This window comes from Gracilinanus agilis, chromosome 1 (genome assembly GCF_016433145.1).
Source record: "Gracilinanus agilis isolate LMUSP501 chromosome 1, AgileGrace, whole genome shotgun sequence".
NCBI classification, from domain to species: domain Eukaryota; kingdom Metazoa; phylum Chordata; class Mammalia; order Didelphimorphia; family Didelphidae; genus Gracilinanus; species Gracilinanus agilis.
Window position 1 is genome coordinate 61,150,940 of NC_058130.1, and position 23,824 is coordinate 61,174,763.

General features: G+C 41.7%; 1 protein-coding gene across 1 annotated transcript in view; it reads left to right on the top strand.

Annotated features, from left to right (window-relative positions):
* Window positions 1-23,824, top strand: part of SLC41A3 (solute carrier family 41 member 3) — a 66,112-nt gene that overhangs the window by 36,296 nt on the left and 5,992 nt on the right. Inside the window, exons 5-7 of the mRNA XM_044676142.1 lie at window positions 6,615-6,761; window positions 20,276-20,420; window positions 22,826-22,905. Of these exons, the coding sequence (XP_044532077.1) occupies window positions 6,615-6,761; window positions 20,276-20,420; window positions 22,826-22,905 (372 nt within the window). The remainder of the gene's footprint in view (window positions 1-6,614; window positions 6,762-20,275; window positions 20,421-22,825; window positions 22,906-23,824) is intronic.

A 23,824-nucleotide genomic window follows, 5' to 3' on the forward strand; every position in this document is an offset into this window, starting at 1 on the left:
GGCAATCCATCAACCACAACAACTTTGTCAGCAGGACTAGTCACAGGAGATCAATTCCTAATATTCTGTCATAAGACATGAGACCCGGTGAGCAAGGTGTTGGGCTTCTGCAAGCCCTCTTGGCCATCTCGGCGCAGGTTTGGTCAGCCACATTCTAGCCTTCAAGGATACTGAGATGGGGGCCCATAGTTATAGTTTTTAAGGCAAAGGCCATTGAGAAGTGGTGATGATGATCCATAGGGGTGAGCGGGATGGCTAAGGCACATGAACTGACTTATCTCAAGATTGTCTACTTGGAAGGGGTTGGGAGTTAGTACTAAAAGAGCTGTAAAGGTAAGATCAGTCCTCCTAACAGGCCTCGCTAATACAGGATAAATCTAATAAATCAAATACAATTAATATAATCACTCATACATGGTAGGTTAATTAATTCTAACCAACATAACTGTTATTCCTATAATTTTTTTGTTCAAAGAGGTTTTATTTTCCCAATTACATGTAATAACAATTTCACTAGATGTTTTCCAAAAATATAAGATCCAAATTATTCTCCCTCCCTCTTTTCCCTCCACCCTCTCAGAGATGGTAAACAATTTGACCTGGATTTTACATGAATTATCATGCAAAACATACTTCCATATTGGTCATAGTTGTAGGAAAATATTCATAGAAAACCAAAACCCCAAAACAAAACTGTAAATAAACTATTGTGGAATATAGTATGCCTTGATCTGCGTCCAGCTCCACCAGTTCTTTCTCTGGAGGTGGAGAGCATTCTTTGTCATATTTCTTTCAGAATTGTCCCAGATCATTGTATACTATATACATATATAGTATTGTATATGTATTGTGTGTGTGTGTGTGTGTGTGTGTGTATATGTATATATATATCCTTGTACACAATATATGGATATATAAATATACATAATACTTGTTTTTGCATAATATTACATTTTATGTTATTTATTATATAACAATATATTGTCTATATAATAAAATTATAAATATATAAATATTTACATATTTAATAACAACCAACTCAAACTTAATTGTATTCTGCTTAACCCACTAATGCAATCACTGGTACTCATGAAATCCCAATGAGCTGAGCAATGCTGAATAAATTGAGTAGGGTTACCAAATAACTTCCCTACCAGTTGTTTGGGTCTCAGTTGCCCCACCTCTGAAATGAGGGGTTTGGACTAGATGAGCTCTAAGGCCCCCTTCCTGCTCTGGATTGATGATTCTTCGATTTGCTAGGTGACAATGGATAAGGCACCAGGCCTGGAACAAGAAAGACCTAAGTTTAAATGTGGCCTTAGCAGCTATGTTTCCCTGGGCAAATCACTTAGCCCTGTTTACCTCAGTTTCCTCATCTGAAAAATGAGCTGGAAGGAAATGCAAAACCCGCCAGTATCTTTGCCAAGAAAACCCCAAATGGGATCATGAAGAATCAGACACAACCAAAAGAACTGATTTATTAACTGTCCTTACTATTCCCAAGCCTTCAGTGGGTCTTGGTTTCTTCCTCTGTAAAGTAGGAGGAAGGGAAGGAAAATTTGGACCAAAATGTTTTTTAGCTCTCTTTGAGACTGGAGACCATAAGATGATGCAACTCCTATAGAATAAGAATTCCTGGCTCATTGTGCAAGGAAATGCAAGGAATTTTCCTCTTAATTATTAGGGAAGAATGAATTCCAGGGTCCACCCCTGGAGGGCAGCATGGGCTTCCTTTCAAAAGTGAAGTAGCTGGAATGGCTATTTCTAAATCTCAGATTCCCCACCCAGGCCTTTCCTACACCCTTAAAGATAAAGGGTTTGGGGGGCAGGGGAGTGGGCAGGGCGGAGAAAATCATAAGATTCCAATATTAGGCCTAGAAAGGCCCTTAGTGGTCAGCTAGGCACAGGGCTTTCATACTGTGGCCCTGCTCATCCAGTTTTGGAAATATTTGTTAAGCACTAGCTATATACAGAACACTGTGTTCTTCCAGCCATGACATTCTGTGTCCTAAAGTTCCTTCAAGCTCTCACTTTCTCTGTTCTAAGGTCTCTGAGGGAAATAACAAAGTTTGAGCAATTTCATGAAAAATAGGGGAATGTTGAGGAAAAACTCAGTTCCCTTTTTATGTACCATGAGCTTAGTTATGTGCCCTGGGAGAAGAGTCCCAGGGAAATTGCCCAGGGGACAGATGCTGCAGTGTCCACTTGGATCTAACTACTGTGGATCTCCCCCAGAATGAAAGAGCAGGAAATCACAGGTAGACCCAAGGAGAATATGAGGAAAACCTACATGGGTCAGCCCTGTGGCAGAATATTCCAGATTAGTGAGATTTTGGCAATTCTGACAGGGTTCTTCCCGGTACGTACCTGTGTGATCTTGTATAATTGCATCCATTTCACAAGTCTGTCCATTGTGGGCACCATGATTCTCCTTGGGGGAGTCCGTGGTTGTCCTCACTGGCATCACGCTCCAAAGGTTGGGGGTGTCAACATATGTACAGCTCTCACTCACCATAATGATCTGATTCTACTGTAGAATGAAAGACTTGTGCTCTAGAAAGAATATATACTGGGCTGGGAGGTCATAGGCATGGCTTCTCGTTTGATTCCTTCCATTTGAGCAAGTTCTTTTTCTTCCCTGAATCTCAGTCCCCTTTTTTGTAAAAGGATGATCAGTAAGATCCCTTCTAGCCTTGACATTCTGTGTTCTGAGGTTCTTTCAAGCTCTCACCTACTCTGCTCTAAGGTCTGTTCTTGTATTTCCTTAGCATTGGCAAGTGCTATGGTTTTCTTCCCATTGGTTAAAAGCAGAATATTTTTCTTTGTTTGTTTCTGTTGGTCCCAGAACACCTTTTTGCTGTCTGGCTACATTCTTTGGGAGAAAGCTTTGAGCAAAAGCTCCTTCTTTCCCTGCTCCAACTAGGTCATGATAAGCTTTTCTTTTCCAGAACATTCCATATTGCTATATAGTTTGGTCATTATGATAGGAGGATACATCCTTCTGGGATGTAGCTGGATGACTCTGAGGTAATCACACCAGCTCTCTGGATCTCAGTCTTCTCATCTATAATATAATAAAAACTTAAGACTAAATTTCTAGGAGCCTTTCACCTTTAACTTTTTTGACTCTGATTTCTCTATTAAAGACATTTTAGGATTCCCCTTAAAGCCCATAAGGCTTAAGGAACTGAAATACTGGGTACCAGTGATGAGATGGAGGTTCTTCTATGATAGACAGCTAGAAGGATAAACAAAGGGATGGATGGGTAAATAGAGAGAGAGAGATACATGGAAAGGGCAGTTATGGTTAGATGATAGATTGGCAGAGGAATAGATGGGTAGAGATGTTGGGTGGATAATAGAGATGGATTATAGATGATGGACAGATGATAGAGAGATGGGGGATAGAAAGATGATAAATGGGTGGTTAGATAAGTGCATAGACAGAGGGATGGATAAGTGGAAAGAGGACAAGAAAGATGGAAAATTGATTGAGTACTTACTGTTACTGCTATACTGAGTACTTATTTCTAGCCACTGCGCAAAGTCCTGGGTATATAAATACAAGACAGACTGCCTTCGTGGAGCTTACATTCTAGTAGGGTAAGATGGTATGTAAAAGGATTGTGGAGAAATAGGCCTGCATCAGCTGGTAAATTAGCCAGGAAAAAGGATGGTGACCTGACATGGTCAAAGTTCACCCATTAGAGCTGAGATACCCAATGGTAGAGTCCAAGGTTGTTTTGGGAGACGAATGAAGGTGATGGCTGGAATATAGGCAGCTTTGGGAGATGGCCAGGAAGTGCAATAATACTTAAGCAAAATAACAGCAAGATATGTAGTGAAGGCTTTTCCAGCACAGCCCTAAGTTCTGCCTACTTCCTGAAATTCCAGCATTAGAGCTTCATCCCTTCAAGATTTTGATTTCTTTTGAGAGGTCAGTCCCCCTGGTGGTATCAGCAGCCCTCTTAACTGCTGTTAGTCACTGAGACTTTTGTTGTAAATGAAAGGTTTAAGGAACAGGCTAAAAGCTGCCAAGCCTTGGGTATTTGGGGAGGTATAGGGGAGTAGAAGAAGGAAACCACCAGGAAGAAGCTGGTGGACTTCCCTCTATCAGTACACCAGCCCAGTGAATGGAGGGTTTGTGGTTCATCCCAGAAGCGACTAACCAGCAGGGGCTGTCACTAGTTAGGCACAAAGGGATCCATGCGACTGTTTTATTTAGAGTGACATTGCCCCCATTCCCAATAGTTGCTGCCTGGTAGAATGTCACATCCAAAGCATAGATCCCCATCTCCTCCAGCCCTCTCTCATCTTGCCAGCTCTGCCTTTGGCTATGCAGCCACTCTGTTTAGCCTACCTCCCCTCCAGGTGGGGATGCTTGTTGCCATGAATTCCCAGCAGGGAACATCTGGAAGTTGTCAAACAAGAGGCTTGATTGAATTCCTTCCACCTGCTCAGCCTAAAATCCTATCATTTAAGCTCCCCTCATTCCCAGCCTTCTCTGCAAGGTCTTAAAAATCTCCCAGACAGCTCTAAGTGGGAGTGTGCACATGCCCGACTGTATATATGGCCAGGAAACAAAGAGCAAAGCTGAGAATGATGCCGTGCCTCTTATTACATGGTGTTCCTGCATCTCGTGTGTCCTTATGAAATCTGAGATTCTGCCTCCATCTCGGCTGCCCTTCAGGAATGAAAAAATCGGCATTCTGTAAGCCTTCCACTTCATATTCAAGAGCAGGCAAGGGAACTGCTTTCATTAGCCTACCAGAGCAAGGCAAATAATTGGTCCTCTTACCAAGACTTGTGGTTTCTCCATGAGAATTAACCTGCTCTTCTGAGGCCATAATCTCCACTTACACATGTCCCAGGTGCCTGGTGAACTCAGACTCTTCTGACCTTGGCGAGGGGGTGTCCTGGGAAATGGTATCCCCCACATCAGCCTCCTTCCTTTTTTCTCTAGTGCCATTGGCACAGTCTCTCCCTTCCTTTCTGCCCCCCCCCCTTTATGTGTGGGATTTCTCCATTAGACTGTAAGCTCCTCGAGGGCAGGGACTTTCTTTCTATTTTTTATTTACATCCTCAGTGCTTAGCACAGGAACCTAGCAAATGCTTGATATATGCCCTCTCTGTTTATATACAGGGTATCCCAAAAGTCTCAGTGCAGTTTTAAGCTATAAAAGCTTTAAACTATTACTATTATTATATATTAGCTATAAATATATAATTAATGTTACTTTAATTAAGATTATCATTAAAGCTATTAAAGATGAAAATTGCACTGACTTTGGAAGTATATGTATATATATATATATATGTATATATAATCAATAATAGTTTGCATTTATATAGTACTTTAAGGTTTGCAAAGTGCTTTCCATGTGTTATTTCATTTGGTCCTCACAACAAGCCTGTGGGGAAGGTGTCATTATTATACCTGTTTCGCAGGTTTAGAAGTTAGTTGACTCACCTAATGTTTTATGGTTAGATTACGTATCTGGGGCACGATTTAAACTTGAGTCTTCCTGACTCTGAAGTCTAGTGCTCTATTCACAGTGCCACCTAGCTACCTTAGCACCCATCTATCTATCTACTTTTCTATGTCTGTATCTCTTCTATCTAATTATCTATCTGTCTATCTCTTCTATTTATCTGTCTGTCTACTTATCTGTCTTTTTGTCTGCCTGTGTCTCTATCTCTGACTGTCTCTAACTGTCTATCTATCTATGTGTCTCTATCTGTCTATCTATGTCTATATCTCTTTTCTATCTAATCTCTCTATCTGTACTATCTCTCCTATCTAACTTTTCTTCTATCTAATTATCTGTCTATTTCCTCTTCTATTTATCTGTCTGTCTACCTATCTATCTGTCTTTCTGTCTGTCTGTTTCTCTGTCTGCCTGTGTCTCTGTCTATCTCTGTCTGTCTGTCTCTGTCTATCTATCTATCTTTCTATCTATCTATCCATCCATCTATTCATCTATCCACCCAAACATCTACCACACTTCAGAAAGCATCATATTATCATGTGTGGGATCACAACATCTAGCCATTAGGAACATCGATTCTTGCCCCATATTTTAATATGCAGAAATGCCCATTGCAAGAGAGGTTCCATTCATAGAAGGCTAACCAACAGATATGGCTAGATGTATATCGAAGTATGACTATGTATAGTGAGAATCTGCTCCCCAGGACTCTAAATCCCAGCATCCCACTTTCATTCTCATGTTACATCCTTACGTTTCGTAGATAAAGTTTGTGTGTAACTCCACCCCTCGTTCTCTTTTCCTGCATGTGCAGCTGGGGAAACTTTTATTTATTCAGGCTTTTACTTTTGTCCTTTTATTTCTTCTATTTTGTGATTATTAATAAATGTTATAAAATATAATACTTGGGAGTCATTGGATATTAATTTAAATCTTACAACTAGGAGGTAATGAGAGGGATGCTTTCTCATTTCCAGGGTTGTTAAGTAAAAAAGTCACAAAGCCTCCTAAAAAGTGAGTTGTTGCTGCTGTTCTTTGTTGAGAGCCCAATGGATGAAGATATACTCATAATTTAGTCTGTTTCTCTTTGACTTTCTCTCTTTGTGTCTGTCTCTCCCTCTGCAGGAGTAACAATGATTGGTGTTATATTGACTGCTCGGAAGATGGGGATCAACCCAGACAACATTGCCACCCCCATTGCAGCCATGCTTGGAGATGTCATAGCCCTGAGCATTCTGGCAGTCACTAGCAGTGTCTTCTACAAATACATAGGTATGACCTGCAGAGACTTGGGTTCCAGTGGGTCAGGGTCAGAAAGTGGAAGGATAAAGGTAGGGTCAGGAGGTATCCAGGACATACACCAATCTGTTCAACTCATACACACACACACACACACACACACACACACACACACGTATGTATGTATGTATATATATGCCTAGACCCCTAGCCTGAAAGACCCTCTGTTCTGGGAGGCTACATGTCATCAAGGCAAGACTTTTTTGTTGATTTTTTGTTGTTGGTTACTTGTTTCAGTTATTTGACTCTTCGTGGCCCCATTTGGAGTTTTCTTAGTAAAGATACTGTCATGGTTTGCCATTTCCTTCTCTAGCTCATTTTACAGATGAGGAAACTGAGGCAAAATGACTTGCCCAGGGTCACAAAGATAAATAAGTGTCTGCAGTTGGATTTGAACTCAGGTCTTCCTCACTCTAGGCCAGGCACTCTATCCATTACACTATCTAGCCACCCATGGTAACAATATTGGGGTGAAATTCCAGAGACCCCTATCCTAGTCCTTGCTCTGCCTCCTTTGCCATGTATGACATTAAGCTACTCACTTTTTCACTCTGGGCTTTGTTTCTTGCATCTGTAAAATTGGTAGGAGATTAATTAAATGATCTGAAAAGGTGCCTTATAAATCTAGAACTCCACAAAAGCCCCTCACTTCAGAGTTGAAGGTGCTGAGGCTCCAGGAGAAGACATGACTGAGAGAAAGTCAGAACCTCAGTCACACCTAGATAAGAACACTGGAGCCTGCTTGAGTTGGAGTCTTATGGACACCCCTTTCCTCCTGATGTCATACGACTGTGATTGGTTAACCGCCTGGAGAATCTGAATAGAACTGCAGAGTAAGCATAATCTGCAGGTGCCAAGCCAGATGACCTCATTCTATCTTGCACTGCAATAACCATATGTTCCAAATCGCCTGGCAGATCCCCCGAGCTCCTCCCTCAGGGAAAAGGGAACAGCCGAAACAGAAACAAGAGCGTGTGCATTTGGGGTCATCTCTTGTTTAAAAACGAAAGCACCCAGACTTCCCCTTTGGAGCCCTCAGCATCTCGAGCCCTGCTCTTGTTGAAGTAATGGAGGATGTTTAGCTTGGGGAAGAGGTTTGAGAAGACACAGTAGCTGTTTTCAGGAACAGGAAAGGCTACCGTGTGAAAAGGAGCCGGGACTTGTTCTGTTTCACCCTAACAGGACTGGGGCCAATGGTTGGAAGTTTTAACAAGGAGGAAAATGTAGACTTCACATAGGGAGGATTTTTCTGATAATCAGACCTGTCTAAAGGTAGAATGGATTACCTGAGAAGGTCCCTCTGTCATTGGAGATGTTTGAGAAAGGCCAGATGACCACTTGTGGAGTGGCGGTCCTTTTTCAGGTATGTGTTGGGCTATATATGGCCATTGAGGCATGTCCCAAATCTGATTCTGTGACTCAGATCTTAGGAGCACAGCTTGAGAGCCAGAATGGAACCTTGGAGGACATTTAATCTACATACTGCTTCCCCACCACTTCCAGTTTGCCAATGATGAAACCAAGACCCAGGGTGGGGGTTATTTGTGGTCATATAGATAATAAGAATAAAGATGGGATCTGAACCCATATCAGCTTCTCCTTAGAGTAATTTCTCTCTGACAAAAACAGGAAGCATACGAGTTGTTTTTTTTTTTTTTTGGCAACAGTCTTTGCAGTTGTCCTAAGCTTTCTCACTGTGTAAACAACCTCTCGCAAAAAGTGATTCTGAGAAAGGGAATTGAATATGTGACCATGATGTAAGAGGGGAAACTAGATATTTAAGGTATGGTCGCCAGAAATCGGATTTACATGATTTCAAATTAAAAAATAGACCCAAGTCAGGATGACTTTTATGGAAGTTTATTTACACTTAAGGAAGGTTGAAGGTAGGAAAATAGAGAGAGAGAAACTCTGGCCCGGACCAGAGGTCTGGACCAGGTAAGAATTTAGAGGCCCAGCAGAGGGGCACAGAGGTTAATTAAACAAGGCTTCTAGCCACAAGGCCTTTTACAATTAGAGAGGCAAGAGAGGCCTCCTTGAGGGTAGAGCCTCCAGAAATGCCAAGGGAAAAGAGAGAGTCAGTCTAACTAACCCATGTGGCAATTCAGAGGGAAGCCATCTGAGGTCCCACCAGAGACCTTCTACACCAAGTTCAAAGCGCCAACTTCTCCACAGGAAATTACCATCATAAATAAAGATAGCAGCTTTCATCACTTCCTGCATCCACCTCTTGTTTCAAGTGGACAAATGGCAGCCTCAACACTGTTTTGGACTGCCCAAAGGGCAGTTCCTTGTTTCTGATTTGTTACTTATTGTCGTATATGGGTAACTGATCTTCCCCTCCCCACTTAATTCTGAGTTGGGTGGGATGACATTATTTCTGATGACTAGAGTCTAACAATGAATGAGGATGAGCTAATTCCATTTACACATTGAGAAGAAATGAGGTCACAGAAATCAAGGAGGAAAGGGTGGCAAATTCCAGTGATTACACTGGAGAGCTTGCTCCTTTTTTTTTTTTAAACCCTCACCTTCCATCTTGGAGTCAATACTGTGTATTGGCTCTAAGGCAGAAGAGTGGTAAGGGTAGGCAATGGGGGTCAAATGACTTGCCCAGGATCACACAGCTGGGAAGTGTCTGAGGTCAGATTTGAACCTTGGACCTCCTGTCTCTAGGCCTGGCTCTCAATCCACTGAGCCATCCGGCTGCCCCCGATCTTGCTCCTTTTTATAGTCCAGTCTCAGTCTTCAAAGCTTCCAAGGAAGGCTCTGTTGAAAGATGTAGTCTCTGTGTCCCAAAAAGAATGTCATTCATTTATACATACATATTTAAAAAATTTACCCTTCTGTATTAGAATCAATACCAAGTATCAGTTCCAAGGCAGATGAGCAGTAAGGGCTAGGCAAACAGAATTAAGTGACTTGCCCAGTGTCACACAGCTAAGAAGTGTCTGAGGCCATTTTTGAACTCAGGATATCCTGTCTCCACCTAGCTGCCTCTAAAATAAACTTTCTGTTTTTTAAACCCTTACTTTCTATCTTAGTAACAATGCTAAGACTGGAGGGCAAGGGATATGCAAACAGGAATAAGTGACTTGCCTAGAGTCACACAGCTAGGAAATGAACCCAGGGCCTCCCAACTCCAGGCCTGGCATCCCAGGCAGACACTTAGTTGCCCCCATTCATTTACATTTTGAAAAAAATTCTCCTTGAACCTCTTCTCTGCATAGTACATGGTAGAGTGTGGGAGCTGGAGTCAAGAAGGCCTGAGTTCAAAAGTGACCTCAGTTGCCTACTAATTGTGTGACCCTGGGCGAGTCATTTAACTTCTGTCTGCCTCAGTTTCTTTATCTGTAAAAGGGAGATGATAATAATAGCAACTACCTCCCAGAGTTTGGGGGAGGAGAAAATGAGACATTTTTAATATGCTTAACAAAACTTAAGTGCCAGCTATGATTATTGTTGGCACTGTTATCAATCCAGAGAATATGGAATAATTTCTGCTGTTAAGGAATTTAAGGTCTGGTGGAAGAAGCAGTAGAAGCTATATGTGTGGCATCTTTAGAACAGTTGATACATTGCTATAAACAATGAACCTGACTTTTTGGTGCTACTTAGAACCCAACTCTAAAGGCAGTTGCCAACTGGAATCTTGAGTTCTTGGGAATATAGTGTTTTAGAGTTGGGAGAGACCTTAGAGATTATCTAGCCAAATTCTCTCATTTTACAGGGGAGGAAACTGAGGCCCAGGGAGGCCAAAGGACTTCCTCAAGGCCAAGATCTCCCTGTGCCCTAAGCATTGACAGCCTCATAAACACATACTGTCTTGAGAGGGACCACAGAGGCCATCTCAGAATCACAGCTGGCAGACCCTCAGGGACCATCTAGTCCAAACCCTACATGAAGGAATTCCCACCCTAATATACCTGATAATAGTCATCCAGCCTCTGCTTGGAGACCTCCAAAGAGGGAAAATCCAGTCTCTCTCATGGCCCGCATTAGGAAGTGTTTCTTGACTTCATTGTTGACCTCATGTGTCTTTTTCTCCCTCCCACTCATTGCTCCTGATTCTACCAAATGGGACAAGCTTAATCCTTCCTCCATTGATAGCCCTTCAAATACTCAAATACATCTGTTGATGCCTTTATCCGAGTCATTGATGTAGACATTAAGTCTTACCAGGTCAAGTAGAAATCCAGGGGACTCCATTGGATACCTTCCCCCATGTTGACACAGAACCATTAATAATTATTCTCGGAATCTAATGAGCTCTGAGTCCATCCAATCAACTTAACCCTTTGCTTCATAGACAGATAGTGTGGTGGAGTGAAATAATAAAAGCATTTAGATAGTGCCAGGCAACTGTGCTAAGCATTGCACAGATTTTCTCTCCTCTGATGCTCCCAACAGTCCTTGGAGGTAAGCACTCTTATTGTCTTCACCGGAGAGGTGAGAAAACGAAGGCACAAGAGGGTGAGGTGCTCAAGATCGCACATCTTATTAGTATCTAAGGATGGAAATTTGGATTTTCCTGACTCTGCAGCTCTCTATCCTAGTGCCGTAGGGCTAAAATCAAAACAACCCCAGTTCAGATCCTGCCTTAGACACTAATCTGGGTGAGGCATGGCTGAGCCTTAGTTTCCCCTCCTGTAAATTGAGGGTCATGTTTGTTGTACTTAACCAAAGATGAGGGCTGTTGTGGAAATCAAATGAGATAATGCACATAGAGTGTTTTGAAACTTTAAAGCTCGCTCCAAATATCTTTTTCGCTACTAAACCTGTGATTTTATAAATGTGAAAGGCATGTGCTCTGCCATAGTAAATAACATATTCCCTGAGAAAGAGAATCACGGAGAGTTGTGTTGTAGTGAAATTAGGGAAAGTGGAGGTGACAGGCAAAAGGCAGAGAGTAAAGATTCCAGAACACTGAGTCAGGGACTGACTGATAAGATGGCTTCTTTAAGCTTACTTAAGGCTTGCAGATGTTCAGGCTTAAATTTCAGAGGTTCTGGTTCTGTATTCCTGGTTAAATCTGTTAGACATTTTGTTACTTCACTGTATCCAGGTATCCAACTGAAAAAATAAAATAAATGAGGGAGGGTAAAAGAAACATTAATGGGTATCAATAGGTTGGTGGTATAGAAATTGAATGTTGTTAAATAATTTCTTTAGGTTCTTAATAGTCAGTAACTTGAATCCTGTTGATCTGGGTAAGGATTTCAGGGAGAGACTGTCAACGTAACAGTGACAAGGGTTTATTAATTAACTGGGATAGGGAAGGGATTGGGATGAACTAACTATGACAGATCTGGATTCCCTCCCACCAAGGTCCAACAGATTTCTATTCTGATCTCTACCTATATTACCCAGCTGCCTAACTCTATCCTATCCAGGATTCCTCCTTTGAAAGTATTTTAAAAATAAGGGGAAACTGGAAGGTAAAACAGGTCCACTGAGCTGGTTGGGAGATCTCATGTCTGTTGTCCTTCAAGGGTCTCTCAAGAATCCAGTAGGTCTGGGCAATTAATGCAAAGGAGAGGGGCAGCGAAAAAGAAGATAGCTTGACCAGGACCCACAATCAGTATAGATGGCACAGGTGAACTTGAACCAGGTCATCCTAACTCCAACTTGTTTGTAATGATGGTGAATGAGGAAACCAAAGCCCCAGAAGAGGAGAAATACTTGCCTAAGGTCAAGGGAAGAAGAGTCATTCAAGGCTCTAAGGACAACATTAGGAAGGAAGTGATCCTTGAGCTGAACCCAGAAGAGAAAGTATTTGACCCCCTTTTTTTAAAATAAGGTGGTAATTTCAGACCATGGGATACTGCTGCCCAGGGAGTGGCCTGTGGGTTTCTTCAAACCTCCCCAACCCAGAGTTTTCTTGAGTGCCATACTTTTTCCCATTTTCTTTCCATTTTTTTAAAACCCTTACCTTCTGTCCTGGAGTCAGTACTGTGTATTGGCTCCAGGGCAGAAGAGTGGTAAGGGCTAGGGACTGGGTCACACAGCTAGGAAGTGTCTGAGGCAGATTTGAACCCAGTCTATAGGCCTGGCTCTCAATCCACTGAGTCACCCAGCTGCCCCCTCTTTCCATTTTTTAAGAGTTGTCCCTAAGTGAACTTTTATAAGAAGGTGCCCTCTGAGCCAATCTTTGTGAAAGATGGCATCTGGAGTGGAAGGAGCCATTGTTTGAACTAGAAGCTAGTCTTTTGGCTATACCTAAACCTTCCAGAGGCTTCTCTTGCCCTGTGTTTGAAAATCCTGGGGTATTAGAGCTGAAAGGGACCTTAGAAACAAACCCCAAAAATGGAGCCCCTGGGAGGGACTTCAGGGACATAGAATGTGAGAGCTAGAGGGGACCTCAGAACAAAGACTCTCGAAACTGGAAAGGACCTCAGAAATAGTATTTCAGAACTAGAAAGAAACCCATCGACATAGAATGTTAAGTGTTTGAAGGGACTTTAGAACATAGAACATCACAGCTTAGAGCATGAAAATATCAGAGCTGGAAGGATCCTTAAAACAGACTCACAGCTGCAAGAGGCCTAAGAGATCATCTCTTCCTCCTTTTGTAGGCGAGGAGACTAAGGCCCAGAAAGGTGAAGTCATCTACCCAACATCTCAGAATTGTTTGATGGCAAGGCCAGAACCAGAACCCAAGTCTCCTTGACATTAGAGAGCAGAGTCACAGATCCTCTGATGAAGAGGGCTCGGACAAATCCCATTTTCATAAATAAAAGAAACCTCTGAAGTTGTGACCTCCACCTCCTTCCAGTTCTTACTTAGGGTTCTTCTTATCTAGGGCACCATCCCAGATTCCCTCAAATCTCTTTTTTAGTTCTTCTTTACCCATAGAGGTCTTTTTTCAAGTAGAATGATTTTTAACTTTTAACTCCATCCTCTAGCTCTAATCAGTGAACTCACTACTGGAGGGTAGCTACTGAAGACTTCTGGCTTTGGGGTGTGTGGGAGGGAGTAGAGGAGCACTTTTTTCTTCCCTTGTGTCTCCCCTCCCCAAGTTTCCCTGCCCTAGGAAGAAGAAAGCCTCCAGCAGAAAGAGTTTTCCATCAGACTTCCATTGAGGAGTTGTGTGCTTTTTATAGAATAGCCCAGCCAGTGATCAGTTCAAAGCAGAAACAAAGGCCAGCTGTGGCACATTTACTCCCATGCCAGAAGAGACCAGCCCGCAGAAGCCTGGAGGCTGCCAGCCACCCCTCAGCCACCATTGGATCCCAGAGGACATACTGAGAACCCTCCACATTGTTAAACGTAGTTTCCCTGCTATGTCTGGGCTGAAGCCAGCCTGTGGTTTTTCCTCTGGGACCTGAAGCTCAAGCTCAGCCTCTCTCTCTCCCTCTCCCTCTGCTTCTCTCCAAAGAAAGGCTGGGGCTTTGGGGCCAGGGTTATAGTGAGGACTTTTTGGAAACAAGTATGAAAACCGATCCAAGAAGCATAACTGTTATCGCCTAAGAAATGGAGACTCTGGGGCCTGTCTCAGTGCCAAGCCCACTTGACTTAACCCTCTGGGGGCAAGACAAGTAAGTGCTTTTCTTCATTATTGTTTCCATGGACTGCCTTCCCCACACTCCCCAGTTCATGCTGCCAGGTTTCTCCATTCCTTCTTCCCTCCTCCCCATCCTTGTAGGGAACAAAGAATTAGCCTCTCTTTTTGTGCTTTGGAGAACATTAGGGGGGATAGACTATTCCCCTGTAGCCCTGGGATGCATTAGGGGAGGATTAGAGCCTAAAAGGAGGGAGATCATAGACTCACACAGGTCTCTGCCCCCAGCTGACCACCCCTAGAGCTTGAGTTCAATTCTGGGGCCTCATTTCAATAAGAGCAGTGATAAACTAACTGGAGGAGATCCAAAGAAGGAAACCTATATAGCAAACGACCCTGAGATCACAGCATAGAAAGACTGGGGGAAGAAACTGGGGAATATTCATTCTGGGGAAGAGAAGGCTAGGGATGTGAGAGCTGCCTTCAAAGGTTTAAGGCAGTGATTCCCAAAGTGGGCACCACTATCCCCTGGTGGGTGCTGCAGCGATCCAGGAGGGTGGTGATGGCCACAGGTGCATTTATATTTCCTATTAGTTGCTATTAAAAATTTTAAAAAGTTAATTTCCAGGGGGCTAAGTAATATTTTTTCTGGAAAGGGGGCAGGAGGCCAAAAAAGTTTGAGAACCACTGGTTTAAGGGGTGTCATGTGGAAGAGGGATTCATTTCAGGCTGCTTCTCACATCTGGGCACAGTTTGGTAGCTGTTGCTTTGCACATAGTAAGCTTGTTCATTCATTTTTATTTAAATATTGTTTAAATTTATTCAAATACTTGTTCATTCCTTTTTTCAGAGATGGCAGATGGCAGTGGGGTTGATGTGAGAAAAAGATTTTTAATGAACATGTATGAAACTGAGAACAATGATAGAGTAGAGCCAATGATTAATTGTTAACATGTGTGATAGAGATGATAAGAATTGGAGGAGGTCAGAAAGGGGAGAAATGATTCATTCGTCCTCCAGCATTCATCTTCTGGGTATCCAGCCCTGTTCTAGGGTCCTGAGGAGATGGAGAAGGGAATAAACATTTAATATGCAGCCTATGTGCCAGGCACTGAGCAAAGTGCCTTACAGATATCTTATTTGATCCTCATAGCAACCCTGTAAGGTAGGTGCTGTGATTATTCCCTACAAGTGAGGACACAGATGCAAATAGAGGTTAAGTGACTTAGCCCAGGGTCCCACAGCTAGCAAGTGTCTAAGATGGGATTTGAACTCAAATCATCCTGACTCCATGCCCACTATTCCAACTATCTGCCTAGCTGAGAAAGAGAGTTAAAAAGGCACAACGCTTTCACTCATAAAGTTTAGAGGAGGAGACTCTGCAAGGTTGGGATCTGGGTTTACAGTAACATACTTTCCCCTTAGTGCTAGAGAGGCAGAGAACTACAGGGGACATATATTATCAGATATGGTCATTGGATTGGCTTATTTTCTTTCTCACAATAGGAGAAGGAAATGTTTCAAATGACCGTGATTTAAAGACAAAAGGCATCATTAAAACTTTTTATTTTTTTATTTTAATATTTTTTTATTTTAATATTTTTCTACCTTTAAAATTTTTTATGTTCTTTTAAAAATGTTTGAGTTCCATATTCTCTCTCTCCCCTTCCTGAGATAGCAAGTAATTTGATATAGTTTATACATGTGTGATCATGTGAAACATTTCCATATTAGCCATGTTGTGAAAGAAAACATGGAAAACCACCCCCTCCCACAGCAAAAAAAAGAAGCCCAGGAAAAGTAAAGTTTGCTTTTTTAAATGCTTTGATCTTCATTCAAAAATTCTTTCTCTGGAGGTAGATAGCATTTTTCATCATAAGTTCTTTGGAATTGTCCTAGGTCATTATTTTACTGAGAATAGCCAAGTTATTCACAGTAGATCATCCCTAGAATATTATGGTTGCAGTGTACAATGTTTCCCTGGTTCTGCTCACTTCACTTTGCATCCTTTCATGTAAGTTTTTTCAGGTTTTTCCAAAAGCATCCTGCATATCATTTCTTATAGGAAAATAGTATTCCATCACAATGATGTACCAAAACTTGTTCAACCATTCCCCAGTTGATGGACATACCCCTCAATTTCCAAATCTTTGCCACCATAAAAAGAGCTGCCATAAATTTTTGTACAAATGGGTCTTTTTCAAAATGTTTCTCTCTCTTTGGGATACAATAATGTTACTGCTGGAGAAAAGGTATATACAGATTTATAATGCTTTGGGTATAATTTCAAATTGCTCCCCACAAATGATTTCTCAGTTCACAACTTCACCAGCAGGGCATTAGTGTACCAATTTTCTCACATCCCATCCAACATTTATCATTTTTCTTTTTTGTCATATTGGCCAATCTGATAGGTATGGAGTATTACCTCAGAGTTGTTTTAATTTTAATTTCTCTAATCAATCGTGATTTAGAGCATTTATTCATGACTATAGATAGCTTTGATTACTTTGTCTAAAGAGAACCTATTCAAATCTTTGGCCATTTAGCAACTGGAAAATGACCTGTATTCTTACAAATTTGACTCCGTTCTATATTTTTAAAATGAGGCCTTTTTTAAGAGAAACTTGCCATAAAATTTCCCTCTCAGTTTTCTGCTTTCCTTCTAATCTTGCCTGCATTGATTTTGTTTGTGCAAAATCTTTTTAATTTAATATAGTCAAAATTATTCATTTTATATTCTATAATGCTCTCTCTCTTCTTCGGTCATAAATTCATCCCTTATCCATAGATCTGAAAACTAAACTATTCCGTGATCCCCTAATTTGCTTATTGTATCACTCTTTATGTCTAATCACATAAGCCACTCTGCTATCTGCTTCTGTTTTATGGATAAATTCATCCCATTCACATTCATAATTATGATTAGTGTGTATTTATCTCCATCCTACTTTCCCCCCTGTTTATCCTTTGCTAAATCTCTCTCCTTTTACACTGTGCCTCCTCAAAGTGTTTTGCTTCTGACATGACTTACCCTAACTCACTTTCCCTTTCATCAGCCCCACCCTTCACTTATTTCCTACCCTCCAACTTTTCTCTAGGGTAAATTCAGTTGTTTTTTTTTAAGATTTAAATTTGTTTATTTAGAATATTTTTCCATGGATACCTGAGTCGTGATCCCCCTCCTTTTTCTCCCCTCCCAAGAGCTGAAAAGCAATTCCATTATATATGTATCAATTTCTGTACCCAATTGAGTGTGTATATTACTTCCTCTTTGAGCCAATTTTAATGAGAATAAGGTTCAAGCATTGCCTGTCATCCCACCCATCTTTTTCTCTGTTGTAAAAGCTCTTTTCCACTTTTATGTGATATTAGTTACCTCATTCTAGCTCTCCCCAATTCTCCCAGTGTGTTCTCATCCCTTAATTTTTTTTATCAGCCCATTATACTTAACTCATATCTATGTCCTTTGTCCATCTGTACTTTTTCTAACTCCTAATAATGACAAAGTTCTTGGGCATTATAAGTGTTACCTTACCATGATGGAATGAAAACAGTTTATCCTAATTGCATCCCTTATGAGTTCCCTTTCATTTTTACCTTTTTATGCTTCTTTTGACTCTTCTATTTGAAAGTCAAATTTTCTATTCAGCTCTGTTCTTTATATCAGGAATGTTTGAACGTTCCCTATTTAATTAAATATCCATCCCCCCCCAAAAAGATTATATTAAGTTTGATGAATAGGTGATTCTTGGTTGTAATCTCTGTTCTCTGGAACATCATGTTCTATACTCTCTAAATTTTTAATGTAGAAGCTGCTAAATCTTGTGTTATCCTGACTGTGGCTCAATGATATTTGAATTGTTTCTTTCTGACTACCTGCAGTATTTTCTCCTTGACCTGAGAGCTCTGGAATTTGACTGTAATATTCCTGGGGGTTTTCATTTGGGGATCTCTGTCAGGAGGTCATTAAAAAATTAATTGCATGAAAAGTAGTATTATATGAGGGAAAGCGCCCTAGGCTTGGAGTTGAAGGGCGTAACTTGTAATCCTGCTTTCTACCTTATGTGAATGTGGACAAATCCTTTCATCTCTCTGGGTACTTTGTGTATTTATATCTGTAAAATGAGAAGTTTATTCTCGAGGAAAAGTTCCACCAAACTGAGGAAAAAAATATTTTGTAATGACTGTACTAATGTAGCAAGTGATCCAAACCATCATGGAACAACTTTCAGGGAGCCATGGTTCTGCATTCAGAAATAAGGGGTTAACAAAGGATGGTGTTCATGATTTATGAAGAAGCTCTCAAATCCAGGCATATTATAGGATCATGAGATTTAAGAGTTCCCAGGTATTTCGAGGACCTTCTTGTTTTTATATGAGAAAACTAAGACTCCCCCAAAGTTGAAATTCACTTATTCCAATGCCATAGAGATAGCAAGAAGCCACTGCTCATTGTCCCCAAACCCCATTGTCCATCTCTTCTTCCTGAAAAGGAAAAATGCCTTTCCCCTGAATGAGAGGCAGTATGGCTTCTCTATCCTCATCTGTAAAACAAAAGGTTTGACTATATGATCTCTAAGGGCACTTGAAGGTCTATGTTCCTCAGAGGGAAGGGTGCTTTTAATGAGTCTTTGCTGAAAGTTTTGTGAGCTTTTTGTTTAATAGCAGAGGCTAGTGATTAGCTCCTGGCAGAAACAAAAGCATGCTGTATTCACCTTAAGGCTGCCAAGTTTAAGGGAAACTAGTCTTCAGGGCTTGAGAGTTGGATCTTGAAGCCCAGCTGATCTGTCCATTGGCCTTCCCCCAGGACCTCAGGCTTATGACTCAGCCTCTTTCTTTCCAGTGAACTCATCTCTGAAACAAACTTGGAGTCTCAGGCCCAGGGTTAGAATAGAAGTTTTTTTGAAACACGTAAAAATGATTCAGAAAGTATCTAAGCCAAAAAATGAAGACTAGCTCCAGCCCTAGTGTCTTCTTATGGCTTCCATACTGCTGAGAGAATTCATACCAAGAAATGCCAGAAGGGACCTCAGAAACTATTGTATCCCACTCATTTTATAGATACAGAATCTGAGGCTCAGAGACACAAAGAGACTTGTCCAAAGTCACACAGGTAGTAAGAAGCTGCTAATCAGGGCAACTAGGTAGCTCACTGGCTAGAGAGCCAGGCCTAGAGACAGGAGGTTCTGGGTTCAAATAATGACCTCAGATACTTCCTAGCTGTGTGACCCTGGGCAAGTCACTTAATTCTCATTGCCTAGCTCTTATTGCTCTTCTCTCTTGAAACCAATACACAGTATTGATTCTAAGAAGGAAAATAAGGGTGGTTTTTTTTAAAAGTTACTAATCCCAATCCTCTTACCCTATCTGAGCCCTTGGCCCACTTTAATCAAACAATTAACCATATATGCCTTTTCTTTTTAAAAACAAATTTCTGATATCTCTCCTTTTTGTATCAACTTCATCTCCAAATATATTCCTGTCCCACTCACTACCAAAGAGCCAATCATGGTAACAAAGAATTTTTTTAAAAGAGAGAAAAAAGGCTCTTTAGCAAAACTAGCCCACAGCTGAGTTTGGCATATGCAGGACTCTGTACCCATGGTCCACCAACTCTGCATGAGGAAGAACGCAATTCTCCAAGGCCAGGTTTCTTAGTCCTTGGAATCAGTCAGTCAGTAAGCCTTTTTCTGGCCACTCTGCCAGGCACTATGCTAAGCACTGGAAACCCAAGAAAGGGGCAAAAGTGTGGGAGAAATAAGCAGGTGATACAGGACACATGCAAAGTGGATAAAAGGTAACCTTGGGTGGGGGGAAGCCATCAGAGCAGGGAAGCCGGGAAAGACCTCCATTTGAGAAAGCATTTATTAGATTTCTACTACATACCAGGCACTAGAGGTGCAGAGACAGAGACAGCAGGAAGCCCCCGACCTCAGTCTTTCATAATCTCAACATGGTTCCCGTCTCTCCTTTCTCTTGCCAGAAAAATATTACATCTTCCTAGGGATCTGTCTATTCTTCTTTGCCCTGACCCCAGTGTGGATTATCATAGTAAGTCAGAGCCCCAGCATCCTCCAAGTCCTGAAGACAGGCTGGTATCCCATCATCATATCCATGTTCATCAGCAGGTAAGAACAAGGGGATACCTACGTACCCCAGCTAGGAGTTGATAGTTGAATTTTGGAAAGGAAGAAACTTCCCCCATCCCCTATTCTGTCACTCCACGGGGAATGGAGCATTGGGGGTATCCACTGATGAGCAAGACTCTGGCTCCTCTCCCTGATCCAAAGCACATGGACTCCATGAAGATTCGCTGGGGCCAGAAGCAACCCTATTAAATAAACCTTCAGAAAAGCTACTGTCATCTAGAATACTTACGGGGGCCCTTTTTGGCCTGGGGGGTTCTTATCATCTCCCTCTTCCAGTCACGTGAAGGCTTTAATAATCTTATTTTGACTTTTGTTGTTGTTCTGCACAATATTGAAAATGAATAAACATTTCTTACTAACATAAAAACGTGACAACTTAGATGTGCATCTTGCAAAGTTCCTCACCATATGAGGATTGATTGAAGTAACTGGTGGGGGGTGTCAGGCAGGAGAAGAGAAAACTGAGGGTGGAGGGGGACACTTGAGAGCTGACTTCAAGTATTTGAAGGGATGCCACATGAAAGAAGGGTAAGACAAATAGGACATCTATTAAGCACTTACTGTGTTCCAGGCATTGTGCCAAGTATTAAGGATACAATACAAACCAGCCTGTCCCTACCCTCAAAGAGCTTACATTCTAAGGGGAAGGCAGGGTCTAAAGAGGAGATGGAAAGCAGGGGGAGGGGGAGGCATCCACATAGTGGCAAGGATGCTGAAAAGGGGTGAAGAACACAGAGGAAGTTGAGCTAGAAGGGAAGCGATTATGGAAGGAGCCCCTTGGGAAATGGGCATTTAGATTTATTCTGCCTCACTCCAGACAGGAGGATTTAAAAGTTCTGGGTGGGCTCAGAGAATAGAGAGCTAGGCCTGGAGATAGGAAGTTCTGAGTTCAAATCCAGCCTCAGACACAATTCTCATTGCATAATCCTTATTGCTCTTTTGCCTTGGAATGATGACTTAGTATCAGTTCTAAGATAGAAGATGAGGGTTTAAAAAAAAGTTATAGGAGACAGGTAAGATAGCTCAGTGGATTGAGAGCCAGCCCTGGAGCCAAAGAACTTGGGCCCAAATCTGTCCTCAGATACTTTCTAGCTGTGTGACCCTGGGCAAGTCACTTAATTCCATTGCCCAGCCCTTATTGCTCTTCTGCCTTGGAACCAATACACAGTATTGATTCTAAGACTGAAGTTCAGGGTTTAAAAAAATTATAGATGGAAGTTGCAGAAAGATAGATTTTAGCGCAGTTTAAGAGAAAATGTTATTGTGTAACAATTCGGTCAGGTCCTGAATGGAGTGCTCAGAGAGGTAGTTAGTTGCTCACCCCAGGAGGCTGGATGGCAGCTTTTTGGGGATGTCGTAAAGGGTTTCTCAGTTGAAAAATGAATCAGGCTAGATAAGCTCTGAGATCTCTTCTGACTCTGAAATTCTGTGCCTTGTAGGCATGTAGGTCTACAAAGGCCATATTTTAACTGAGATCTCAATCATCACTGGTGCAAATCCATAGAATCCACAAAATCCCAAAGCTAGGAGGGGCCTTGAATTTCACCTGGTCCAAATCCTAGCTGAAGCAGGGCTCTCTACAACATCCTCCACAAATACGTAGACCTCATTACCGCATGAAGCAGCCCATTCATTATCAAATAGTTCTAATTATCAAAAGCACCTATTAATAGATTTATAAATGCGTACAGATGTGTGTGTCTGTGTATCTATCTATGACACTTTGTTCTTGTTCAGCTGTTTCAGTCATACCCAATTTCTGTCACCCCTTTTGAAATTTTCTTGACAAAGTCACTAGAGTGGTTTGCCATTTTATTCTCCAGCTCATTTTACAGATAAAGAAACTGAGGCAAAGAGGATTAAGTGACTTGCCCAACATCACACAGCTAGCTAGTAACTATAGGAGGCCAGATTTGAACTCAGGAAGACGTGACTTCCCATTCTAGGTCCAGTGTTCGATCCATAGCATCACCATTTTCTTATCCGCTTATTGATTATTTATTCTCAGTAAAATGTAAGCTCCTTGAGGGCAGGGACTGTCGTTTTTTTTTCTTTCTCTTCGTATCCCCAGGGCTTAGCATGGAGCCCAGGACATCAAGCACTGGACACTTTATAAAAGCTTGTTGAATTGAATTTATAGAGGAGATGAGAACAGAGCTAAGGTAAAGAGAGTGCAAGACACATCAGGAGATGCTGCGGAGACCAGCTGGGGTGGGGGATTCTGTAGGGGAAGAGTGGGAGGTAAGGCTTCACCAGCAGGCAGAGAAGACGACACGTATGAGAAAGTGCTAGCCATTAAAGGACTAGTTAAAATGCAAGGGACCCCATCCCTCAGCTGTGCCAAGAGATTGTAAAATGCTTGTTTTAATGGTTTCTTTCTCCAGTCTGGGTGGGCTCATCTTCAGTAAAGCCATCAGTGAAAAGGACTTCAAAGGGATGGCGTTCTTCACTCCAGTGGTGAATGGTAGGTGAGCTTCTCTGTGGATTGAACTGAAAAGGGCTGTTTCTTTTTTCTCTCTCTTTTTTAACTTTTACCTTCTTCTTTAGAATCAATACTAAGTATTGGTTCCAAGGCAGAAGAGCAGCAAGGGCTAGACAGTTGGGATTAAGTGACTTACCCAGGGTCACACAGCTAGGAAGTGTCTGCAGCTAGATATGAAGCCATATCTTGGCCTGGATCTCAATGCACTGAACCACGTGGCCGACCCAGAAGGCTAGGTTTTATCAGCAGGTGCCTGAGTGAGAGAGCTCCTTCCTCCCCCTCCCTGACTGGTCATCAGTGAGTGAGCTAAGCTAGCAGATAGGTCTGACTGCCACTAACCTGGGCTCAAAAAGGAAATAACCTACAGACCCAGGAATAGAAATCTAACCCTGTAGGGAAGTGGGAAGGGAAGACCATCTCCTTTCCAGACTGGACTTCCCTCCACTCCATATATTCTTTATTCCATGTAAATTGGCTTTATATTCCAATTATCTCATACCTTTACATCAGCCATCCTCACTGCTGGGAATGCTGTCTCCTTGTCCCTTGGAATCCCTACCTCCCCTTAGATTTAACTTAAATATGACCTCTTATGAAAAAGCCTTTCCTGATGCCCTAAATGCGAGTGGTCTTCCTCCTCCTCCTAGTTACTTTGTCTATATTTTGCATTACTGACTTGTCTATATGTTGTTTCCTCCCAGTAGAATGAAAGTGTCCTGAGGACAAAAATGATTTCATTTTTTAACCTGTGTTTCTCCAGTGTCTGGCACATTGTAAAAAATACTTAATAAATGCTTTTTGAATGGAATCAAATTCTTTCATTCAATTGGCATTTTTTGAACTCCTGCTTTACTAGGTTCTTTACTAGAGACTTCAGGGAATATGAAGGAAATTGTTGTCA